Source organism: Ochlerotatus camptorhynchus, unplaced genomic scaffold (genome assembly GCF_037179485.1).
Source record: "Ochlerotatus camptorhynchus isolate MF236.1 unplaced genomic scaffold, CSIRO-AGI_Acam_v1.1 ptg000379l, whole genome shotgun sequence".
In the NCBI taxonomy this organism is placed as follows: Eukaryota; Metazoa; Arthropoda; class Insecta; order Diptera; family Culicidae; genus Ochlerotatus; species Ochlerotatus camptorhynchus.
In genome coordinates, this window is record NW_027040867.1 from 4,058,226 (window position 1) to 4,081,158 (window position 22,933).

A 22,933-nucleotide genomic window follows, 5' to 3' on the forward strand; every position below is an offset into this window, starting at 1 on the left:
CCGATATGCCTGTGATTTTTATTGGTTGTTAAATCATCAAAACAAACCATATCAATGGTATCTCCGCTGCTGATAGGCTACGCTAGTAATTAAGTGTAGAAATGATTTGTTATTTTGTCTACATCGCCTCTTGGACTAACCCTTACTTTCATAAATTATCATCATTAGGGTTGCTGTGATAAAATCATACCTTTTTTCTTGGTTATCATTATTTTTAATGGTTTGATTTCCTAACAAAAAATGGAATCACTGATTTACTTACTAGGGAAAAAAAGTATCACCATCAAATCAAAACTAAAGAATAACAGCACCACCCCTATAATCTTGGCACTTCTCACGCACCAAACGAGTGATAGAAAAATTTCCAAAAATATTTACCTCGATTCGAAACCGCGTCGGAAAGCTGAATACAGATTCCTTATGATCGGTGAGTATGACGAACGGTGGGGCCAGTAGATTACGAACCGATTTCATCAGCACCAGCGGAATGAAGCAAATTGCGGACACTGTCAACGCGGGCCACAAATCGTAGTCTGGAAAATGATTTTCGATAAAAAAAAGAAGAATAAATAAGAGTAGTATTAGCATGTGGCATTTAAAATAGGCATACATATAAGTAGCTTGTCACCTCAACGGGGAAAACGGTAATCCCTTATTAGATGACGAGGTATATAAAATGTTTAATCTGTAACTGATGGTTTGGGAGATTGCGAAATTAAGATGGGTGTCACGAATAAGTAGGCTGTTGATGTTAGCATTTTTGTGTGTGTGTGCAGTAGGGTGGCTCAAAATAACACCTTGTCTGGAATCCTGGGGGCTCATCTGCCAAATTATAATCAATGGTGTTAAAAAAACATGTGGTACAAGCCGTGTCCGAAGTGACAGAAGAATCAACTTTCAAGTATATCCGATTTTCCGACCCTAAATCGGTTAGTTTTAAATATTCTGTCGGAGGAAATTTTCGGTGCATTTTTGAATGGGGAGATTTTGGCTCTTCAGAGCTTAACCTATTACATTACTTGTATGGTAAATTATGATTAAATTGAATAATTCAAATTTTCATACAGAATATTACAAAAAGAACCGATTTAGGAATGTGAGGATCCAAACTAACTTTTGGCGAAAAAAAAAACCCGATGTACATGATAGTTGATTAATCCTCCATTTCGGAAACAGCGTGTGGTAACTCTGAATAAAGTTAATTAGCCAGAATATGGCCACTATACACCAAAATATAGTTTCCATATTAAATACGCTTTGATTTCATGATTCTGGACAAACATAGAAAAAATCGCAAGGTTCTAGGATCATTTTTATAATGTGTCCAGTTTATCGGTGAATCCAGATTATCCGCAGAATGGCCACTATACCAAAAAAAAAAATATGGTTTCCATATTGAATGCGCTTTGATCTCTTGATTCTGAACAACATAGAAAAAATCACAAGGTTCTAGGACATTTTTTATATATGTGGCCACTTTATCGGTCGTTCCGGATCCTCCTTTAAGCCAGTAGAGTTACCCTGAGGGCGTATATGGTGTCTTTACACCATATATACTTAGTACTACCAATTTCCAGTAATATACGTTAAGTAATGTGTAAAATTATGTCGATAGATAGTGGCATTTACCGGGAACTCGGGTTGATCCCGGCCCTCTATCTCGGTACGCAAAAGTCTCCGGCCAAAAGTCTGAGACCACCACCAATCGATTCAGCAGAGTTTTTCCTTTGAGAATATGTATAACATGTTGACTGAAATCGTTTGGGAGCCGAGAAATTCGTGGTTTTGTCGATTTTTGCCCACTGTTCAATGGTGAATTTTGCGTGTACGAAAAATAATTTAAAATAAGGATCTTGAAATATTTCGAATTTCAAAAAATGATATTATATTAAACATTTTTAATCATATCGCCAATTTCCGGCAGGAGTTTCAAAAAGTTTGGCCAAGTAGTTCAAAATTTATAAGAATGTAAAAACTTTAAGATTTTTTTTTTACGTTTTACAATCATTCATTGTAAAATAAGTTCAGCTAAAACAGAACAAGATATTTATATTTAGATATGAGACTTATCTCATATCTCCGCTGTTTCTTGAGTAAATTTTCCAAACTTTTTCGTATAAATTTTAGAACCACTAGCTAGTGTCTCCAATATAACTTTAAGCCGGTAGATCAAATTAAAATCAACACCTGTTATTTGAGCAGTGGTTTCCGGATTAGCAAAGAATCTTCGACTAGTGTTGCCATCATTCGAATGTCCAAAGCCTGGTTTTGGAGAATCTACAAGGAGTCTTACAAGGACACTTAATGTGTTCTTTTCTTTCTTTGATGATTTCCTTTTCATTGCCAGTTAACCGCCATTTTTTGATCGGCAACTTTTAAGAAAGATCTAAAATTGTCTCGAAAATATGAATGCTGGCATGAAGAATGGATAATTTGAATTAATGAGAATCTGTGTAGATTTCCTTTTTAACACCAAGATTATTGTATTCCTTTGAACTTGCGCCACATATATAACATTTCATCGTTGATGTCGTTACAGTTACAGCATTACACACTTTCCCACAAACCATAGTGATCATAAAAGTATGTCTAATAGTGAACTGTTCGCCATTTACTGCAAGTTTTGTCGGCCGTTGCGAATTAATTGCATTTTCAATACATCTGATCTCTTCATTTATTACATCAGATGATTCCTTGATAAATCCAATGCGAATTGGGCGACAGTAACGAGGTGAAGATCGTGTTGGGTTTTTTATTGGATCCACAAACTATTCTCAACGGTACAAATGAACTTTGGAACACACTCGTATCCAAATCCATATCCATCAGGAATTATGAAACAATAAAAAAAGTTGTTTAAAATATACCAGAAAAACAAACCACACCCTCCCAATACATGGCCTTGACCGCCTAGGTTACCGCCATATAATGAATGAAAATGTCAATAACTGCATTTGTGTACATTTTTTGATAATTTCACCAATATGGACAGGCCATCTTCATTTTCCAATTTCTCGAAAGATCGCAAATAATCGCAGCTGATTTTTTGCTATAATCTTCTATACACACACAGTTCGAAAAAGTAGTGTAAATTTCTGTTTAGTATGATGCACATAAATGGAGCGTCACATATCATATGAGTTTACATTATATATCATGTAAAGTTTTGAGACATTTAATGCAATGTAGCAAATATTGTATGCAAAAGCCCATTGTTGTAAACAACATTGTTTACAAGTTGCTCAGTAGCGTTAAATGAAATACAAGTTTACGTGAATGAATGTTTTCATCACTATTAAAATTCAGAATTTTTATCTGTGCATGTACATATATATAATGCCTCATATACGGCTTTACAGGATATTTCAGAATAAGTCAACTTTTTTATCACGATATATTTATTTTATAGTTTAAATAACACTTAAAGACAAGATTTTCATAATCTGCTTCTACGAAGTCAAAACTAAGTGAAATCAGCTGATGTCATGTGGAATAAATATTTCAATAACTGCTTGATCACTATCCATTTTTGCAAATTAATGTGATTATCCAAACAACAAGTAGAGACACGAAAACAATGGCACTGCGGAACGATTTTTTCTAACAAACCAACACGATTCAACAACAGGCAAGTTTGAACTGATGCCTCAAGGCGGTGAGTTTAGAAAAAGAAATAATGAGTACAGGGCATTGTTACCCTACCTCTGCAGTATACAATGCATGTATTCATAATCTGTTTTGGCTTATTTTGAGAAACGACTTCTGGCCAGCTGCCGTGCGACGCTAGGGAGGCAGCTCCCGTGCCTGGACCCTACCTGTCGACCCATCAACTCATGAACCGGGGACCAACGGCTTTGCTTCCCTTTCGAAGGAAGGCGTGATTAGAGATGTGAACCCAGGCCTGCTGGGGTGAGAGGCAATCACGCTTACCACTACACTACCGGCGCCGCTAAAAATATGTCTTAGCAATGACTATGGAAAATGAACGTCACAAAGTTCATCGCTGCTACCATCACGTTTTTTCAGAGTTACCGCCATACAATTGTTTTTTTTTGTAACACACTTAACTATCATTTGGAGGATGATTCCAGACAAACTGCTATTTTGGGCTAGAGTGCAGTATTGTTGAACGAGATATTGTTTATTGTTGAAGCAAATAATAGTGTACATACAATTTTAAGAAAGTTACATGATGCTACGAGTCAATTTCTACGATCCCGTTCTCCACAATAATGGAACACTTCCTATTGATTAACACGCTGGGAACTGTTCCATAATGTATACAAGCAGTTCCTTAATTGTAGAAAATTGGCAATTGGAATTCCAAGGTTCTGAATATAATTCCATGGGATTTGCCAGATGAACTACTGGAAAATTAAATGACAAATTTTAAGGGTGTTATGAGTTTATTTACAAGGGGATTGTAAGGAGAAATCCAGGAGAATTCCAAAAGAAATTCTGAGTTGGTAGAATATCTATGAAACTCTGGGGAGAATTCTAAGGATTGGATTGAATTTTATTGAAACCACCAAGGAAATTTTGACTACAATTCTTTGAAAATTCTAAGCATAGTGAATCTGAGGATTGTTTCAAGGAATTTGCGAGGTAAACTTTAAGTTAATTATAAAGAGATTTTATAAAGACTTCTGAAAATGCAATATTGAGAATTCCAATGCAATATTGAGAAGAATTAAAGGGAATTATGTGACGGGGTGACTTGCATCAATTTTGAACCTTGAAGGCTGGTAACAACATGTATATCGATCATTTGAAATTGTGCTCTATTTTAAGTTATTCAACAACAGTTCTGCGCAACTAGAAACATATATTTGCTGTACAATATATTTAAAAATGCAACATGCAGTGTTGTGTTGAACTTTTATGAATTGATTGTGTCAAGTGAGTGAATTTTGAGCTAGAGATGTACATATCAAATCCATTTTGATTTTTTACTTATACTCTACACGCATAAATATCCCATTTTACATAAGATTTACAGAGCAACTTTATTTTACACCGGATCACATGATTTTTTAATTATTGGACAAAATGGGCGGCAAGATTTCAGAATGTAATGACATTTTTTGGTTATAGTTATATGAATCAAAAAATTGAAACAATTTTGAGTGGTTAATTTTTCCGGAATATTTAGGGTTTATTTCCCGGAAAAACCATCGGTAATGGACATTTCTACAGAATTTTTTTTTCACGAAGTGCAGTGTTTTTTGCAGGGAGACTATTGGGGTATATAGGATGTACATTTTTGATAGGGATTAAAAATCTGAGAACATCGCGAAAAAATGAGACAGTCTAATGGACAGTCTTTAATCAAGACATTTCATTTTTAGTTAAATATCACATGCACTTGGCAAAATAATAATCATGAGAGATGAACAAAGGTGACACTATTGCATCATCATGACTTTTATTTGACATTTGAATCAAATTTGGTCTTGATAATCAACTTGTAAAATCATCTTGTAATTGTTCAAAACAAATTGATTGATAGTAGGTTAATTATCACATTGTTATTGATCCTACTATAATACAATTATTGTTTTATAAACAATTAGAAATTTAAGGCTAAAGTACAGGATGCTCCTTACACTCCACTATGTTTCTCCTTCCCTCATATTTTTCGTTGGTTTTTGAAAGATAGCTTACTTCTTTACATGGCTACACAATAGAGTGGGTTATATGGATAAACGCAAACTTTAACGCCCCAATTGAGAACAACCCTTTTTTGGTTGTAACTCGGCTTTCCGCATTGCGTTTGAAATTTGTATGGAAATTAGTATGAGAAAACCAACTTTTTTTTGCATTTTTATCCCTAGAGACCACAAATTTGCATGAACCGTGCATGTATAAATATAGTCCAGGAAGTGCCTAACAACTTTTCCACAGGAAGTACGGTGTTATAATGTATCTAAAAAAAGTTATAGCAATTCAAATATTTATGGTTTGAATTAAACACCAAAAATCCCTCAATGGAAGTCAGATTCCAAACTGAAATAATATCGGAGTTTCTTATCTTACCGATTTGGTATGTTCAGATGAATTATTCAAAAACAATTGCTCTATCTCATATGTGTAGTTGAAGAGGGGGGGGGGGGAGGGGTTAATAATATACCCCAACCCCCTCACTCAAATCAATAGTTTCAGCTTGAAATAACTTCGGAGTTTCTTATTTCATCGATTTGGTATGTTCAGGATGAATTATTCAAAAACATTTGCTCAATCTCATAAGTGTTGTTAGACAGTGGGTGGAGGGGGGGGGGGGGCTATTGGGGAGGGTGAAGGGCTTACTGTATGCAGTTTTTAAAAAGAAAGTTGTTGTAGTATAAATATTTAATATACACTTGTCGGTTCATTTGTTAGTGAGGAAATGTTGTTTGTATTATTAGCAGCTGGAAAATTTTTAATTTCTAAACAAAGATTTTATTTGAAATATTGAGCTGCCTTTCGGGCCACCCACATATAGAAAACACAGAAGTAGTCGTACATCAAGAACAAAAAAAAAAGCGAAAGAAAAAAGAAAACTGTCTTCACCAGTTTCGTCTCAGACACAGGTAGAGTCGGATTTTGCTTGCTGGGTTAACTTTAAGTGGGCTAAGTTTCAGTTGGGCTCCCAAGCCAAACTTCACTTCTTACAGTGCTGATTCCTTTTCGAAATTTCGACCGGCTTCATGCAAAAACCGGCAAACGAGTGGAGTAAGGATACAGATTATTTCAATGCGATACAACGAGTTGCTTCCTTGATGGTTGTCAACGATATGGCCGAATGAGGGGTGAAGCTAATTTCTGTCTTATCAAGAAATCCACCCGAGACCTAGCTCAACAGCAATATTTGATTCAAGGGATAGAACAACATCGAAAAGAGTACCCTGAGAAATCGTAGAATATATTAAAATGAAATATAATCTTTACAATCCAATGATATTTGTATGAATATATCTGACATTTTATATTGCACCAACAGAGTAGGGAAGAGAATGGTAGTACTCGCTTTACAACTGATATTATGAAATTAAGCAAATGTTTTTGAATAACCCATCCTACCAACTCGAGAGATGGGAAACTCCGAAGTTATTTTTGTCTTTTTCTTTACTTTCATTGATATAAGTGAAGGCCGGAAAGCATACAGTAAGCCCCCCCCCCCCAATATCTAACTACGCCTATTAAATGGAGCACATGTTTTTGAATACATCTCAACATACCAACTTGACAAGATCAGAAACACCGAAGTTATTGCAGTTGAAGGCTTACCTATATTTATACGAGTGAAGGGGTGGGGGTAACGTTAGCCCCCCCCCCCTCATCTCGTAATATGCCTATGAAATTGAAAAATTGTTTATGAATACTTCATCTGAACATACCAAAACGATAAGATAAGAAACTCCGAAGCTATTTCACTTTGAAACTTTACTTCTATATATATATATATGAGTGAACCCCCCATCCCCCTCCGACAACGCATATGAGACAGATCTATTGTTTTTGAATATTTCATCTGAACATACCAAAACGATAAAATAATTAACTTCGAATTTGGAGTCTGACTTTCATTGGTACACCTGCAGTGTTGAACATTGATTTTTGAACAGCTATAACTTTTTTATGGGCATTCTAGCACAATACATTTCTGAGCAAATTTTTTTTTTTTTTTTTTAATTATAGTCACTTTAACACTCTTGGGTCATTCGTGACTTGTCCGGGGGTGAGATTTGAATTCGTGACTTTGGCGTGAGAGGTATGGATGTTAACCACTACGCCGGGGTCGCCCCCTCTGAGCAAAGTTGTTAGGCAGTTCCTGGGCTATACTTTAACGTATTTAGATGCGTGGTTTTTGCAAAATTGTGGTCCCTAGTAATAAAGATGCAAAAAAGTAGGTTTTCTCATACTAATTTCCATAAAATTTTTAAATGCAATGCGGAAAGCCGGGTTACGACCAATCGTTCCCAAATTTTGCACAAATGGAACCTAAAAAACATTGTTCCGGAAAATGATAATGATGAACCATCCTACTACACATGTATTTGGCTTACTAGACCCGTTAAACTGGACATTTTCATTTTCAATTAATAACGTCTACTTTGCAACATAATAAACATGAGTGATGATTCTGAACGATGACTTGAAGTCATGATAAAATTTACCTGGTAGGCATTAATATTCAACTTTAAAAAATGTCCGAATTTATGGTCTTTGTCAGGATTTCGGTGCATTACGGTACTCTTGTATATTTTCCGTTGGTTCCTGTTGCGTGTGCCAATCCCCTCACCAGACAACTCCAGCTACATATCGAACACATCAACACATGAGTCGGGTGTAATGGCTTTAATTAGGTTTTGAACGAGAACATGACTAGAGATTATTTGCCTGACAAAACCCCAATGACCTTTGTTGGAATTGAACTCGGATATTGGGATGGGAAAGTAGTGGAGTTTGAAATGAACACAAGTTTTGCTATCAACATCAAATTGAAATCATAATTTTATTTAAAACTACGAAAAGTATCATGAGATGATGAAACAGCCCCATATACGCAATAGTATCAGTACAAGGCCCTAACCATTTAAATAACATAGGCCATAACTGGTACATGCCTCAACTGGAGCTAATTTTATGAAGTGCCATAATTGGTGCACTTCCTCTAATAGATTTGTTAATAAATGTGCTTATATACTAATGTAAAATTCGAAATTTTCACTCCACAGTGTTCCGAATTGGACCTTGATCATCCTCCAAACACATTTGCTCAGCTACAATTTTGCTGAAAACCACGTTTCAATTAAATGTAATAGTTAATAATGATTCAAGACGCTGATGAAGCTCAATCAACTGCTTAGGAGGCAACATTGGTGTTTCTGGTGCGTATAATAGAGCACGCAAATTATGGCTATTATGTAACACTGCAGAATACAGTGTGGCGAACAAAGAAGCGACTGGATCATGTCATAAGATTACAATCCGCTTAAATAACTAATAACTATTTCATTTGAAGTTTGACTGAAAAATGACATTCAGCTCAGTTTTAGCTTGGTAAATTTAGTTATCAATCTTTCTTCTAGAGAAATATAGGAGAAGGTAAAAAGTTACGGTTTTAGCAGCCATATTCTAGCCAAATGAGTTAACATTTTTGGAGGCTGATCAGGATCCGATTTGGAACAGTTGAGCACTGTTGAGTGAAAATTTCAAATTTTGCATCAGCCTAATGGGCCATAGCATAACCTTTGTGATATTCATAAATTTATTATATCTTTTTCATGATTGAATTGCCATTATGTGATATACGAATTTGGTACAATATTGATAGGTCCAACACAACATTTCAGTAAAGCTGTAACAGAACACAATATATAACTCAATTCAAACATGTTTTATTCCGTGTTTGTTCGTCCTCATATCAGGACTCAACATATATGCTTAAAAAGGATCCTCGAGTAATGAAAATAAAGAAATAAGGGAACAAAATATAGATCGAATAGGTAGGATAGGTAGAACAAAACTTCCATTGAAAGGCAAGACTCTTAAATAAATTTTATGATATGTCAATTCACCAACCCGGTGGGCGTGTCGTATGGTTTTCCTTCCCAAAGAACAATTTCTAAATTCTTGTGACATTTATGAGGGGTCGTACAGTCCTCTGCACTTTTCTTAAATAAATGTCGAACCAAAATTCCATTCACCTTGCCGGCCTCTGACAAGGAAAATTGTGGCCATAGAATCATAAACAGCGTTGCCTATAACAGACAGTAATTAGCCTTGATCTCAAATAGTCAGCAACGGTTGTAGAGTAAAGTGGAGCAAGAGTACACAGGCGGCAAAAGTATGCACTGGTTCGAAAGGCAGATAAACAAAAATGATGGACTAATGATTATGAGTGGGATTGAAACCTCTACTGAATACAAGCTTATTAGATAAAAAAAATGTGTATTTTGAATAATCCACCTAAAAGTTATCACTTGAAGTATGAACATTTTGGTATTACATTAAAAAATGTTTAACGTGGTATTATGATATCCCGCAAGGTAAACAAATTGGTTTTGAGAAAAACGCGTTTGATATGAGTTATATTTATACCTGCTCGGACAAGGTCCCCTATTTCCCACTGTTTCTTCGTAACGACTTTTGTGTATCGAATTATCATTTTGACACAAAATTCTTCAAGGAATAAGGATGCCGAAAATCAATTTTTGGAACCCATGAAAGAAGTAACCTGAGGTGTGTCAAAATATACTCAGATTAGGTTTGTAGTCACTACCATCTAGTAGAAAATGTTGTGTTCTATTAGATTATCTCTCGGCTCTCATCTCATGAATGGGATCTTTTCAAACTTCTGGTCAGTGTTTTGTTTGAAAACCGTCCGAAGTAACCATAGGCACGTTATTTCACCATTTTGGTCATATACAGCTGAATAGCGGCCATACCAGTATCAAGGTGGCAAATAAAACAAGAAAACCAGGAAAATATCAGGAATTTTGTTTTGCCAGGAAAACCCGGGAATTTTTAAGCAAAACCAGGAAAATAATAATTTACAGATGCATGTCGGTTTGAAATGACGACGTTACTATTTATTTGTGATGCGTGCAAAATAATATATCTGTATATTGCCAGTTCAGAGAAAAATTAGCATTTGGCGTCAAATTTGACAACCGAAATTGACAATCGTCACTTACAGCTGCTTTTGGGATTTTCAAACACTGAACCAAAATCGTTCCTTGAAGACCGAGTTGAAGACCTTGTTCGCATGACAACACATAAAATATGAAAGGAAACATTCAAAACAACAATTCAGGTGGAAGTTCGCAAGATAAATTGAAGAAATTTAGAAATATTTGAATAGAAAAATAAATTAAAACTGCTTTTCAGCGCATTGGCAAAATAAGATCCTCCAAGTAACCTATGGCCAACGGCGCCGGTGGTGTAGTGGTAAGCGTGATAACCTCTCACCCCAGTAGGCCTGGGTTCAATCCCAGTCGGCGCCGCCGGGATGTTCTGAGGCATAACATCTCTGATCACGCCTTCCTTCGGATGGGAAGTAAAGCCGTTGGTCCCCGGTTCATGAGTTGATGGGTCGATAGGTAGGGTCCAGGTGTGGGAGCTGCCTTCCTGGCACGTCGGTAGCATTGGTGCTCAGCACGGAAAACAAGATCGACGGAAAAAACAAACCAAAGAAAAAAAAAAGAAGTAACCTATGGACTAATTGGTGTTCAATAAAAAATGAGATTTTTTTCAGTCATATAGGGGAAATGACGGCTTCGGCATGACAGACTATTTTCGGCAACCCAAATTGAAACACTATTTTCACTGGATTTTCTTACGAAAAACTTGGCTGAATGCATGCAAACGATTCTTTATGCTTTCAGCTTCAATTTGACTATATTTTTACCACTGAGAAAAAGCAATCTAGCAGGGTTTTCTTGAAATGCAACACACGCACTACAAATTGTAGCTGATTTCGAGTTGCCGATAATAGAACAGCAGATTTACATGCAGTTCAAATGGAACGGTTGCCGAAGAAAAACTGGTTGCCGACAATACTCGCTCTCACTAGAGAAGATTGGAGCTTTGTAAAAGCGTTTCAAAACAGTTTTTGAGAATTCTTTCGACTGAAATTGTTAGAGCAGCTGGCAGCAAAAGATTGTAAACAAACCAATATTGCATATGTGTGCGTTCCTTAGAGAAAAATGCTATAGAAAGAAGGTCGCTGCTTAGGTTGCCGAGAATACGTAAATTCCCCTAGCTCGCAAAAAAATTTTTTTTTTCAACGAATTCAGTATTTTTTTATTAAAAACATAATGTTTATTCTTCAAAAAACCGTCAATGAATATTGGAGAAGGGGCCCTGGTCAGCCATACGAAGCAACTTAGTCGCGCTGCTATCACAAGAGCGCTGGACGGCACTGAAATCATTCTCATTTTTTATTGAACACCCGTTACTACACTATTTCATTTCATGAGGACACCTTCTCCACAATTATTTAGTAGATTCTAGGGTTACATGTGGTTTCAGTATTGTATTGATACAATTGATAATCCAGCGGATCGGGTCGATTGCATCAAGAGGGATCGATCTGTCTTCAACCGAGGCTTCGGAGAATGATAGTTACTATCCGGTTGTGTTTATGTTTGACAGCTGCGGATGTTGCGTCTTCTTATTTGTGAAATGTCGATGGCTAAGATATATGTGAATACAATACACTTTGATAATCTGATCATCTGTCATGACAACGCAACTTTGCTCGATGTTCTCAGACTGTGTTCCAATTGGTGAATTTTCATTTAAATTTGACACTTCGAAAAGAAATTAAGATGTTCGAAAATCCCTCTGTTGTTGACCTTCCTATTTTCGAGAAGGTGTTTGTAAAAATTGATTCCTGGTCGGTCAGAAATAAGCCTGGTACAATAGCAGGTTTGTTTGAAAATTTTCCTTCTGTTAAATTTAAGTGAAAATTCACCAAATGGAATACAGCCTCAGTATAAACACTATGAAAGCTCATATAGATCAGTGCACGGTCCCTAACCTCACAATTTGGTCTTGTTGTATTCCTTTTATTTAAGGTGAATTGCTGTGACATCCTTATTCTCGGAACCACTTCGAAACTTTAAGTGCACAAATATCAGCATCTACGACACGTGCAACATTCAAATTGCTACTATACGTTTGCTGCACTGCAGCATACATGAAGTAGCAATTTCAGGTGAAATGGGGTACTTTTTTCCGAGATTTGTGTAATTGAAAATTCGAAGTGGAAGTGCATGTATAGTCTACGTGGCGGCCATTTGTGGACTCTTCAAGGAATCACCTTAACAGCAGAGTAAAAGTGATGGGAACAGATAACTACGAATGTGAACCAAAACAAACCACCCGAAGTTGTCAAATTTGACATCTACGTGCACTGGTCTATCGGTGCTGGATACGTGATTGACAAGAGATAGTACGAGCTTTCATTAGATTTCGTTGATGAATGAAAACTGTTACCCTTTTTTATCACTCCGGTAAAATGTGTAGCGGAAAATTGGCAATGTTTGAAAAATAATTGCTCTACAATTTATCAATGGATTTTAAATCTATTGATACCGAATAAATTTTTAATGTATTTAATTTCAGATGGTGCCAATAAACTTGAAATTGGTCAATAAATGGCTGAGCTATGATTTTTCAAACATTGCAAGTTTGCCGTTACATATTTTACCGATGCTTCGGGTTCGGAGTGTTGATGACATATAAATGCCAATATCGCCAATAAGGATCAATGTACCCATTTAGTTAAACCAGGATTAAGTCTTGAGCGGAGGTCAAGAAATTGGCCTTAAGCCGCTTGATTACAGTAGACGTTAGCTAAGTGGAAAACCTTGGACTGAAACAAATACTCAGTTAATGGATATTTATCTGTCATAATTTAATTTCAATTTGTTGACATGAGTGCCCACTGGTTCACTGATGTATTTTAAATATTTTTTTATTATCAGGTTTGAAAAATGATATGCATTTTAGTTAGCGATTGTCCTTTGGTTGGAGAAAAGTTGACACAACTCAGCGAACGTTGAATATACGTAATGGAATAATTATTTTACTTCTGTTTTAGTTTGCATACGAAGCATATAATTTGAAGTTTAGTTTGCATACGAAGCATATAATTTGAAGTATTTCACTAAATACATATAAAATGTACTTAAGACATTTCTCTCATGTAGAAAAATTGAAGGAAATCTGCAAAACTGATAGATTTAAGGCTTTGTTCAAAAACCAGGAATTTTTGTAGAAGAAACTAGGAAAACCGGGAAAAAACCAGGAATTTAAAATCAGAAATTCACTTGCCACCCTGCAGTATTTTTAAGTTCTGATGAGGCCTTTATATGGCCAATAAAGGCAAAATAACGTGCCTGTGGTTACTTGGGATGTGTGTAAAAACTTGGAAATCGTGAAAAGCATTCAGCAACATCTACAACCGATAACGGGATTGTTTTGAAAATGGTGTCATGTTCAGATACCTAACAAAATTTTAGATTAATTTCAATATGCGTCAAAATTCATCTCAGACTCATGAAATTAAATTAATAAAATATTTTCAATAAAAGTGAACAATATGCAATATATAAGCTCACTAACTTTTTGTTTTTTTTTTTCAAAAAACTGAATATCTTACAAAACTAAAACAATGATCAGTAAATAAATACGTACCAGGCGAATTAAATTGCAGTAAAAGCTATAAAATTCGAGAAAAAAGAGAACACTTTGGCACATAAAAAAGTGAAGACATTTCGAGATATTTGCATTTTAATTTTACAAATGACAAAATTGTAGAGTTTGCAACACTGTACAACTGTACGTTCAAAATGCTTCAAAAATGTTACCTAATGTCGTGATTCCAGAGATATGTGAAAATGAAAATTGGTGTTTATTTTTAAAAGTAGTAGCCCCACCAATTTTGGTTTGAATCCGAGTGGGTCGATGGAATTATTCGGTCAGTTGAGATGGAATGACTCTTATATAATGTGTTCTTGTTCTTATTTTTCTTCTTCTAGGCATGCATGAATTTGTATATTGTGTGGCAAGCACAATGATGCTCTATGTCCAAAGAAGTCGAGTACATTTCCAATCTGAAAGATATTTCAGAATGGCCCGGGAATCGAACCCGCCGGTAATACCATGCTTTCACTGACTACGCTATCTGAGGCTCCTGCAAAATGTCGCTATTTCTAAAAAGATAAAAATGTAGACATTTTCTCACCGCATAAAACAATGTTTGAAGAGAAATCGACAATTTTTTGAAAATATCTATACATAAACACGCGGTCTTCATCTGTCGGATTTGAAGAAACAAACTAAAACTTGTTTAGAACACACCTCATAGGAACATATAGCCATGACTGGTAAATCTACCCCAGCGAAACAGGTAAATTTTAATTACGGAGAGCATTGATATACCTACTTTCACTTGTGAAAAGGGTGCAGCTGAGTATGGCCAGTACTAAATAATCTTGCAAGCAAATGAACCTACACACTAAGTTTTTTCTACCGAGCTCGGCTGTGCAAATCTCAAAAAAAAAAAAAGTTTTACTGAGATCTCAGCAAACATTTCATTTGTTTGCTGAGATTCAGCTAAGCACTATCCGAGACTCAGCAATCAAATGTCACTTTTACTGAGATCCCAGTGAAACTTATTTTTACCGAGATTTGCACAGCCGAGCTCGGTAGAAAAAAACTAAGTGTGTACACGATGGGAAAATGATCTGGATTTTATTTCAAATTTATTGCATTGTAGAAAGCAAAATAGATATATATTTATTATTTATTGCTGCATTTTATTTTTCAAATTGTAGGTTATATGTACTTCAATTATTCCAGAAAATTAAATGAATCCAGATTCGGTATTATCTATAAACTAAATTTGAAATTTTATGCTGTGCTTTGCAACAGACCGATTGTCCAGATTGTTTTGAAATCGTGTTTTGCCGCTAATATCCAAATACATAATTTGGTAGGTTCAAAGAACGTAAATTTCTGCTGTTTGTTAACCGTCTCCGTTTGTTGATTCGTTTTTTTGTGCGATATGTGCATGATATTTTGACGGGAAAGTCTTTAGCACATTTAACATGTGACATATTCTATTCCATTTTAGTCAACAGCCTATAAATAGAAGCACGGTTGTGGATTGATAATGATCATGATAACAGCTCTTTCCATGTGCCTAACATTAGATACCCACCTAAGTACATTTTCATCACTTCCCAACCACCGCGCCAGTGCATGATGCAGCTAATGCTAAAAACGTAAGTGTACACTTTGGTCACCACAAATCTTAGAACAGTTTTCCAGCGATTTTTCACTCCGTTGCTGGGTTTGGAGAATTCAGCCTGCAACGGTTCTCGAAGTATGGCAAACATCGTGTGAAGTACCGATCCAAGCAGGAAGCAATGCCAAGCCGGAAAGTACTCCTGCTTCTGATCCATGTAGCCCCAGGTTCCGCGCCAGTGGCTGACTGCCAGTGGGCTTATCACGAACAACGACAGCAATGTATCACTGACATGAAGTATCCTTTTCATGCATGTGCTTCGCTCTTCATGATGGTGGTGACTGTTGAGATTCATAAATATGATCGAATCATTCTTTGGTAGATCCGCCATTTTTGAGTAAGAATTTCACTACACTTCACCAATCACTGACTGGAGCACTACTGGAGCAGATCATTCTCGCTGGAGGAGTACAGTATCACTAAAATCCACTGTGCGATTACTTAGCCAAATCGTCGCTCTAATTGTGAAGCTTGTTGTAGGTGATAATGTTTAAAGCAATAAACATTTTACGGCTGTCGTTTCAGATGTTAATATTGCAGTCAAATATAATCAGTGGAACTGGATGCTATCTTAAGCAATTTACACTTTATTTCACGGTAAATTAGGTAAAGGGCGTTGATTTAGCTCATATAATTGCAATGATTTGTCGTTTTTTAGTGAAACTCGCTTCAAGGACCGGGAGTATCTCCTTAAAGCTGCTATACTTATTCCTAGCCAGCTCCACAGGATACATCCGGACTTGGTGCCTGTCGGTGCGGTACTGCTGGTTGAATATTGAAACTGAAGCTCCTAATGTGTCAAATGGATAGTTAGACTAGAGGACTGATGTCTATCCGCTTGATGGAAGTCAAAACAGCAATACCGATGATGATGGGTGTAAATGGACTCATTCCAATTCGCACTATGCCTCGGATGTCTTGCTGTCAGGCGCATTTTCCGATGGTAATCACCTCGAACAAAGGTCCCGACTAGGATCGACCAACTGTTGCGTTAGAATGGCGGTGATGAATGTGAGCTATTAGTTCAACCAATGAGTGTATTTTTACTATTTCACGATATGAGGTATAGTATGGACATAGACATGATTGGAATGTGTCAGCCTCTTATGGAAGTGTATTAAGTATGCAAAACTATTGCATTTGAAGATCTTCCATAGTGATATTCAAGATAAAAGTGGAAGTAAAATACAGATAAAAATCAACAGTTGACCTTTAGCACTCAACGTCTGATACTGAAAAAAGCTAAAACTATCATAATTCTGTCATTTCTGAACAAATTTTTATCGATCCATCTTAAAAACCCACAAGTTTTGATGAGGTTGAAGGATTTTGAAGAAACCTTTTCATTTTGAAAATACTTTGAATTTAAATTCAAAGGTGGGGTAGAGAGTTCACCTATTTGCTAAGGGCCCATGCATTAATTATGTCACGCTAAACCGAGGAGAAATTTACCCGCCCACCCTATCGTTACGTTTTTCCTATACCTAATGCGTTGCTTGTCGCAAAATCTTAGACCCCCTTCTCCCCCTAGAGCGTGACATAATATATGCATCAACCCTAACTATGGAGTACCGAATGCCCCCGAAAAATGCCTAGAATTAGTTTTTTAGTATAAGCATACCAAAGGAGTCATTAAATCACAGCAGAGCAGAGAAAAACGTGTGTTGTTTCAGTTAGTTAATAATTAAAAAACAAGACAATTGAAAGTCTTGATTGATATTGGGTTTCTCAGGCCACATTGGACAAAAGGTCCTTTGCTCCAGAAGGGACTGTGAATGAGGTGTTGAGTAGGGAACCTCCAGAAGGGACTGTGAGTCATAGTCGGTTTCGGGGTGACTTCATGATCCTGAAAATTATGTTCAAAATGAAAAAAAAAATCTGGAATTTTTAATTTATGGAATTCTACTTTGGAGGAGCACACAAATTTTAAGTTTTAAGCTATCGGTAAATTGCTGATTATTCTTAAGTATTTTGATTACAGTTAAACACACGCTTCCAACGGATTCAAGTTTATTACTTTTGCTAGCAAATGTAATGGAAATCATAGGTATATGCTTAACCAAAGTGCTGGTCCTTGTTTTCCATGGTTTTTTCGTTCAAACTGAACCTTTGCACCTGCCCTCAACTAGCGTTTCTTGATAACTTCGACAGTTGGTGATTGAGAGCACTTTAAATCAGGATTTGACACATTTTGTCTTCTGTCAGTTTTTGAACTGTAACGGAATAAAATTAAAAGTAACTTATAAATAAAAATGCATATTTGTAAAGTGCGTTGTGTTTTCTACATGAATTGATAAAGAATTTCTGATTTGAATACCTCAACACTTTTTGGTGAGTAGTTGTTGAGGAGTGTAAAAAGTTGTGACTACACGCAACATAACCGCTCACCAAATCGTTTTGAACTACTTAAATGATAAATTCTTGATCAATTTGTATAGGTAGTTTATCGCACTTTTCAAATTTGCAATAATATGTTGGGGTTCTTTTTCATTTTTCATTTAAGAACTGTTCACTTTATAAAATGGACACCGAAAAATGCCCGTAGGTTTTTTATTTTATGTCGGATCCGTATTGTTTATTCTAGATATGTGAAACAAAACAAAATTATGTAATGCTTAAATTATTGATTGTCAAACTCATAACTTTTTAATGCACATTCAAAGTTAGTTGTTACAAAAAACGCATTAACAAAAAACAAAAAAAAAAATATTTTCTATCTCTCTCTCTCTTGTCAAGTGAATATTTGTGGAAGCATTTAGACTAAAGCCCTTATCCTGTGAACTTGTCAGATCACTAAATTAGAACAAAATGTGTTAAGCTGTGTGCCGAAAAACGACCAGTCATATCGAACTTTCGATGAAATATAAATTATAGAATTTCATTGAATTTTTGTGAAATGGCGTCGAGAAAAAAAATGTGGCTGAATTTTGCATAAAATGGTAAAAAAAATGTATAATTTGTTTACACAAATCACATGAAAAGTATCTAAAATCCTAAAACATTCCATAACCAATGTTCTAATTATCATTCACTATCTTTGAAAGATGAAAAATATATGGTGATAATAAATTTCTATCTACTTTTTTCAAGTTGTAAGAGTTTTAAGATATTAGTACTTTGTCAACTCTCTGAAAGAGCTCCGTAAATCATCATACAGGATAAGCGGCGTCGGTGGTGTGGTGGTAAGCATGATTGCCTATCACCCAAAGGGCCTGGGTTCAATCACAGTAGGCGCCGCCGGGATTTTCAAAGGCATAAAATCTCTTATCAGGTGGTGGAGCTGCCTCCCTGGCGGTGGTAGCATTGGTACTTAGTACGGAAAACAAGATCGACGAAAAACAAATCAAGGAAAAAAATCTTTAAGGGTTAATATTTGGTCAAGTACTAGTCCAATATATTTCACGTGGTTTGACCAGGAATTTGGAACTCCGTTCACTGACTACTCTTAGGTTTCAAAAAAGAAGCTCTACGCTTGTGTGGGAATATTAAAGAAATCTTCCATTTTTGTAAATAAGAAGAGAAAATATCTAAAGTTTTCTGCAGTATGCTGCAAATAACACGAAGACTTCTTCCTGTAGCGGAAATGCCTGTGTCATCGGCGAACAAAGATTTGTGAAGTGAAGGGAGGTCCGAAGTGAAGAGTTCTGTTAGTTAAGGGGTTACGCCACCCTAGGATTTTCAAAAAAAAACGATTTTTTTTACATAAAAAGGTACTCTGAAGTGTCAAGAATAAGGGACAATTGGTTCCATGTCGAACAAATTAAAATTCCGAAAGTTATAAGCGAAATTACAAAACTTTGCATTACGCACCTGAACGGTTCGGGCCGCCAGGCGACGAAATGTACGTTTCTCTCCGCGGCCCACACGATAGCATCTGCAATTTTGACTCAATTTGATCTAGACTTTGACGATTGCATTTTCTGATTAATTATCTAGAGAAGTACATACGAACTTTTCAATTGATCAAAAAATGCAATTGTGGTAAACAATTTTAGAAACAAATTTCAGGCGAAAAAACTGATTTTTTGCAAAAACAAGTCTCATTTGCGTAAAATTTAAAAAATTTTCATCTCCGTATGTACTTCTCTAGGTATTCTTATATAAAATAAGAAAAACCACTCGTTTTTGTTCTAGGTTCATATTTACGACGAAGAAAGTGTGGGCCGTGTAACACTACACGAAAAGCAGGGCCAGGAACTCGCAGTGCTGCCAACTGCCACACATGGTTGCCCCTTACGAAAAAATACTGTAAGCACCCCTAATTATGTGTACTATAAGCCCATATAAGTTAATTTAGTATGTGACTTTATTAAATAACAAAAAAAAAAAATTAATGAAGTTGGTGCATTTTTCTGTATTCTAGGGTGGCGTAACCCCTTAAATAGTTTTGAACTATATTTATAATATATTTAGAGTGGAAAATTTTATTTTTCAATTTGGCAATCAGCGGCGCCGGTGGTGGTGTAGTGGTAAGGGTGATTACCTCTCACCTCAACAGGCCGGGGATCAACCCAGTTGGCGTCGTCGGTATTTTCTGAGGCATAACATCTCTGATCACGCCTTCCTTCGGAAGAGAAGTAAAGCCGTTGGTCCCTGGTTCATGAGTTGATGGGTCGATAGGTAGGCTCCAGGTGTGGGAGCTGCCTCTATGGCGTCGGTAGCGTTTGTGCTCAGCACGGAAAACAAGATCGACGAAAAACAAATCATGAAAAAAAGCTTTGGCTTTATGCCAAACACTATACAATGCTTTTTCTATGTCTAGAAAAGCAACTCCAGTTCAGCAGCCTTCAGATTTGTTTGAACGAATTAAATTGGTAGCTCTTAAGAGTTGATGAGTAGTTGAATGCCCATGACAAAATCCAAACTGCTCATCTACAAAAATTAAGTTTTTTTTTTAAATTTTGAAACAATTTAGTTATAGATCTTACTAGTCCAAATCAGCCCCTCAGGAATCATCAAAAATATTTTCCCTAGAGAAAATATTCAGATAATCACGAGCAACCTGATTCTCAATAGGACTAGCAAGACCCAATCTGAAATTATGGGAACTCTCGAATTGCCTAGCAAGTTTCTGAGCTTTTTCCGAATTTACGATCGAAATTTTACCACCTTCTTTAAGCGCTGCAATAGGTTTTTGAGGTTTTTTTCTCAATTTTTGTGAGCTTTCAAAAGGGTTTGGAACTCGGATCTTATTAAAAAACATTATTTTCAAAAGTTGTGTTCCTCAGGGTGGAGAATCGCGTTTTAATTTGTTTTTGCAAATACCACCAGATAACTTTCATGGCAGAACTACATGTTCTTTGATATATCCGTCTACGGACATTTTTCAGACGGATCAAGAGCTGAAGATCGTCGTCTATTATAATTGAATCGAATTTAACCTCGCATTTAGGTACTGACGCAGCTAATGCTTCAACTATAGAAGTAAAGGGTGATACGGTCAAAATTTGGTCAATATCAACTTGACGTATTTCTTTCAATTTTGCATTTAAAAAACCTGAACACCCCTCATTTTGAAGGTGTGTGTGTGTAGAATGTTGCTCCTATTTTGATTTTGGAATTCACTCTTCAGTTGTCAAAATGCCGTCCAAGCAAGAAGAGCAGCGTATCAAAATTTTGCTCGCGCATCGCGAAAATCCGAGCTACTCGCACGCAAAGTTGGCAAAATCGCTAAAAGTTGCCAAATCAACCGTTACAAATGTAATTAAAGTGTTTGGGGAACGTTTGTCGACAGCCAGGAAGTCTGGATCGGGGGAAATCGAAACCCGGAAGCCGCTGAGACGACAAAGAGAGTTGCCGGTAGTTTCAAGCGAAACCCTAACCTCTCTCTCCGAGATGCCGCAAATAAGCTGGGTGTATCGTCTACAACCGTGCATCGAGCCAAAAAACGAGCCGGACTATCGACTTACAAGAAGGTAGTGACTCCAAATCGCGATGATAAACAAAATACGACGGCCAAAGCGCGATCTCGGAGGCTGTACACGACGATGCTGACGAAGTTTGACTGCGTGGTAATGAACGACGAAACCTACGTCAAAGCCGACTACAAGCAGCTTCCGGGACAGGAGTTTTATACGGCAAAAGGAAGGGGAAAGGTAGCAGATGTTTTCAAGCACATGAAACTGTCAAAGTTCGCAAAGAAATATCTAGTTTGGCAAGCCATCTGTACCTGTGGCTTGAAAAGCAGCATTTTCATAGCTTCCGGGACTGTCAACCAAGAAATTTACGTGAAAGAGTGTTTGAATAAACGTCTGCTGCCTTTCCTGAAGAAACACGGTTGTTCCGTACTGTTCTGGCCGGATTTGGCATCTTGCCATTACGGTAAAAAGGCCATGGAGTGATACGCCGCCAACAACGTGCAGGTGGTTCCCAAGGACAAGAACCCTCCCAACACGCCAGAGCTCCGCCCAATTGAGAAATACTGGGCTATTGTCAAGCGGAACCTAAAGAAGACCAAAAAAACTGCTAAGGGCGAGCAGCAGTTCAAGGCAAACTGGCTTTCTGCGGCGAAGAAGGTGGACAAGGTGGCTGTACAAAATCTGATGGCAGGGGTCAAGCGTAAGGCCCGGCAATTCGGATTTGGAAAAGCGGAAGCCTAACTGAATATTTTTTCTGAATTTTATACTAATTGAACTTGAAAAAGAAATTTAATTTGATTTTTTAAATAAACGATTTCACTGATTTACACGCGTTTTCCCTTGACCAAATTTTGACCGTATCACCCTTTAGTCATAGCTTCAAGAGCATAATGAATATCATTTTTGGTTTTCAAAGGCATGTTTGGATCGAAATTATAGTCCTTAAATGTTGGATATTGCTTCCAATCAGCTATATGGTAATTGAAAGTAGAGCTGTTGGGATTAGAAATTTCACGATTCTCTCCATTTTCCGTTCAGCAAAAAAATCATACGAGTTATCGTACTGTGAGCAGGCATGGAAAATCATTTGCATTCATTTCGTGCATTAATTTACATTCATTTGCCCCTAGCTTTTTTCATCTACAGAATTCCACAAAATAATGTATGGACGGCATACCAATTTTTGTTAAGAACTCAAATCCGTATGTCTTATGTATGAAAAACCAGAGCGAACAGAAGCCACTTCTGTTTTTCAGTGAATGTATTTTACATT

At 36.5% G+C, this 22,933-nt stretch overlaps 1 protein-coding gene and 1 long non-coding RNA gene across 2 annotated transcripts in view; one reads left to right on the plus strand and one right to left on the minus strand.

The window, feature by feature from the left end:
- fusl (fuseless) overlaps positions 1–16,232 on the minus strand; it is a 46,988-nt gene extending 30,756 nt beyond the window's left edge. The window contains exons 1-2 of the mRNA XM_065232924.1: positions 15,716–16,232; positions 379–533 (exon numbers count right to left, since the gene is read on the minus strand). Coding sequence (XP_065088996.1) covers positions 379–533; positions 15,716–16,133 — 573 coding nt within the window. The 5' untranslated portion in view covers positions 16,134–16,232. The remainder of the gene's footprint in view (positions 1–378; positions 534–15,715) is intronic.
- The window catches only part of LOC135710379 (uncharacterized), a 163,238-nt gene that overhangs the window by 78,757 nt on the left and 61,548 nt on the right, over positions 1–22,933 (plus strand). The gene's annotated exons all lie outside the window — the stretch shown is intronic.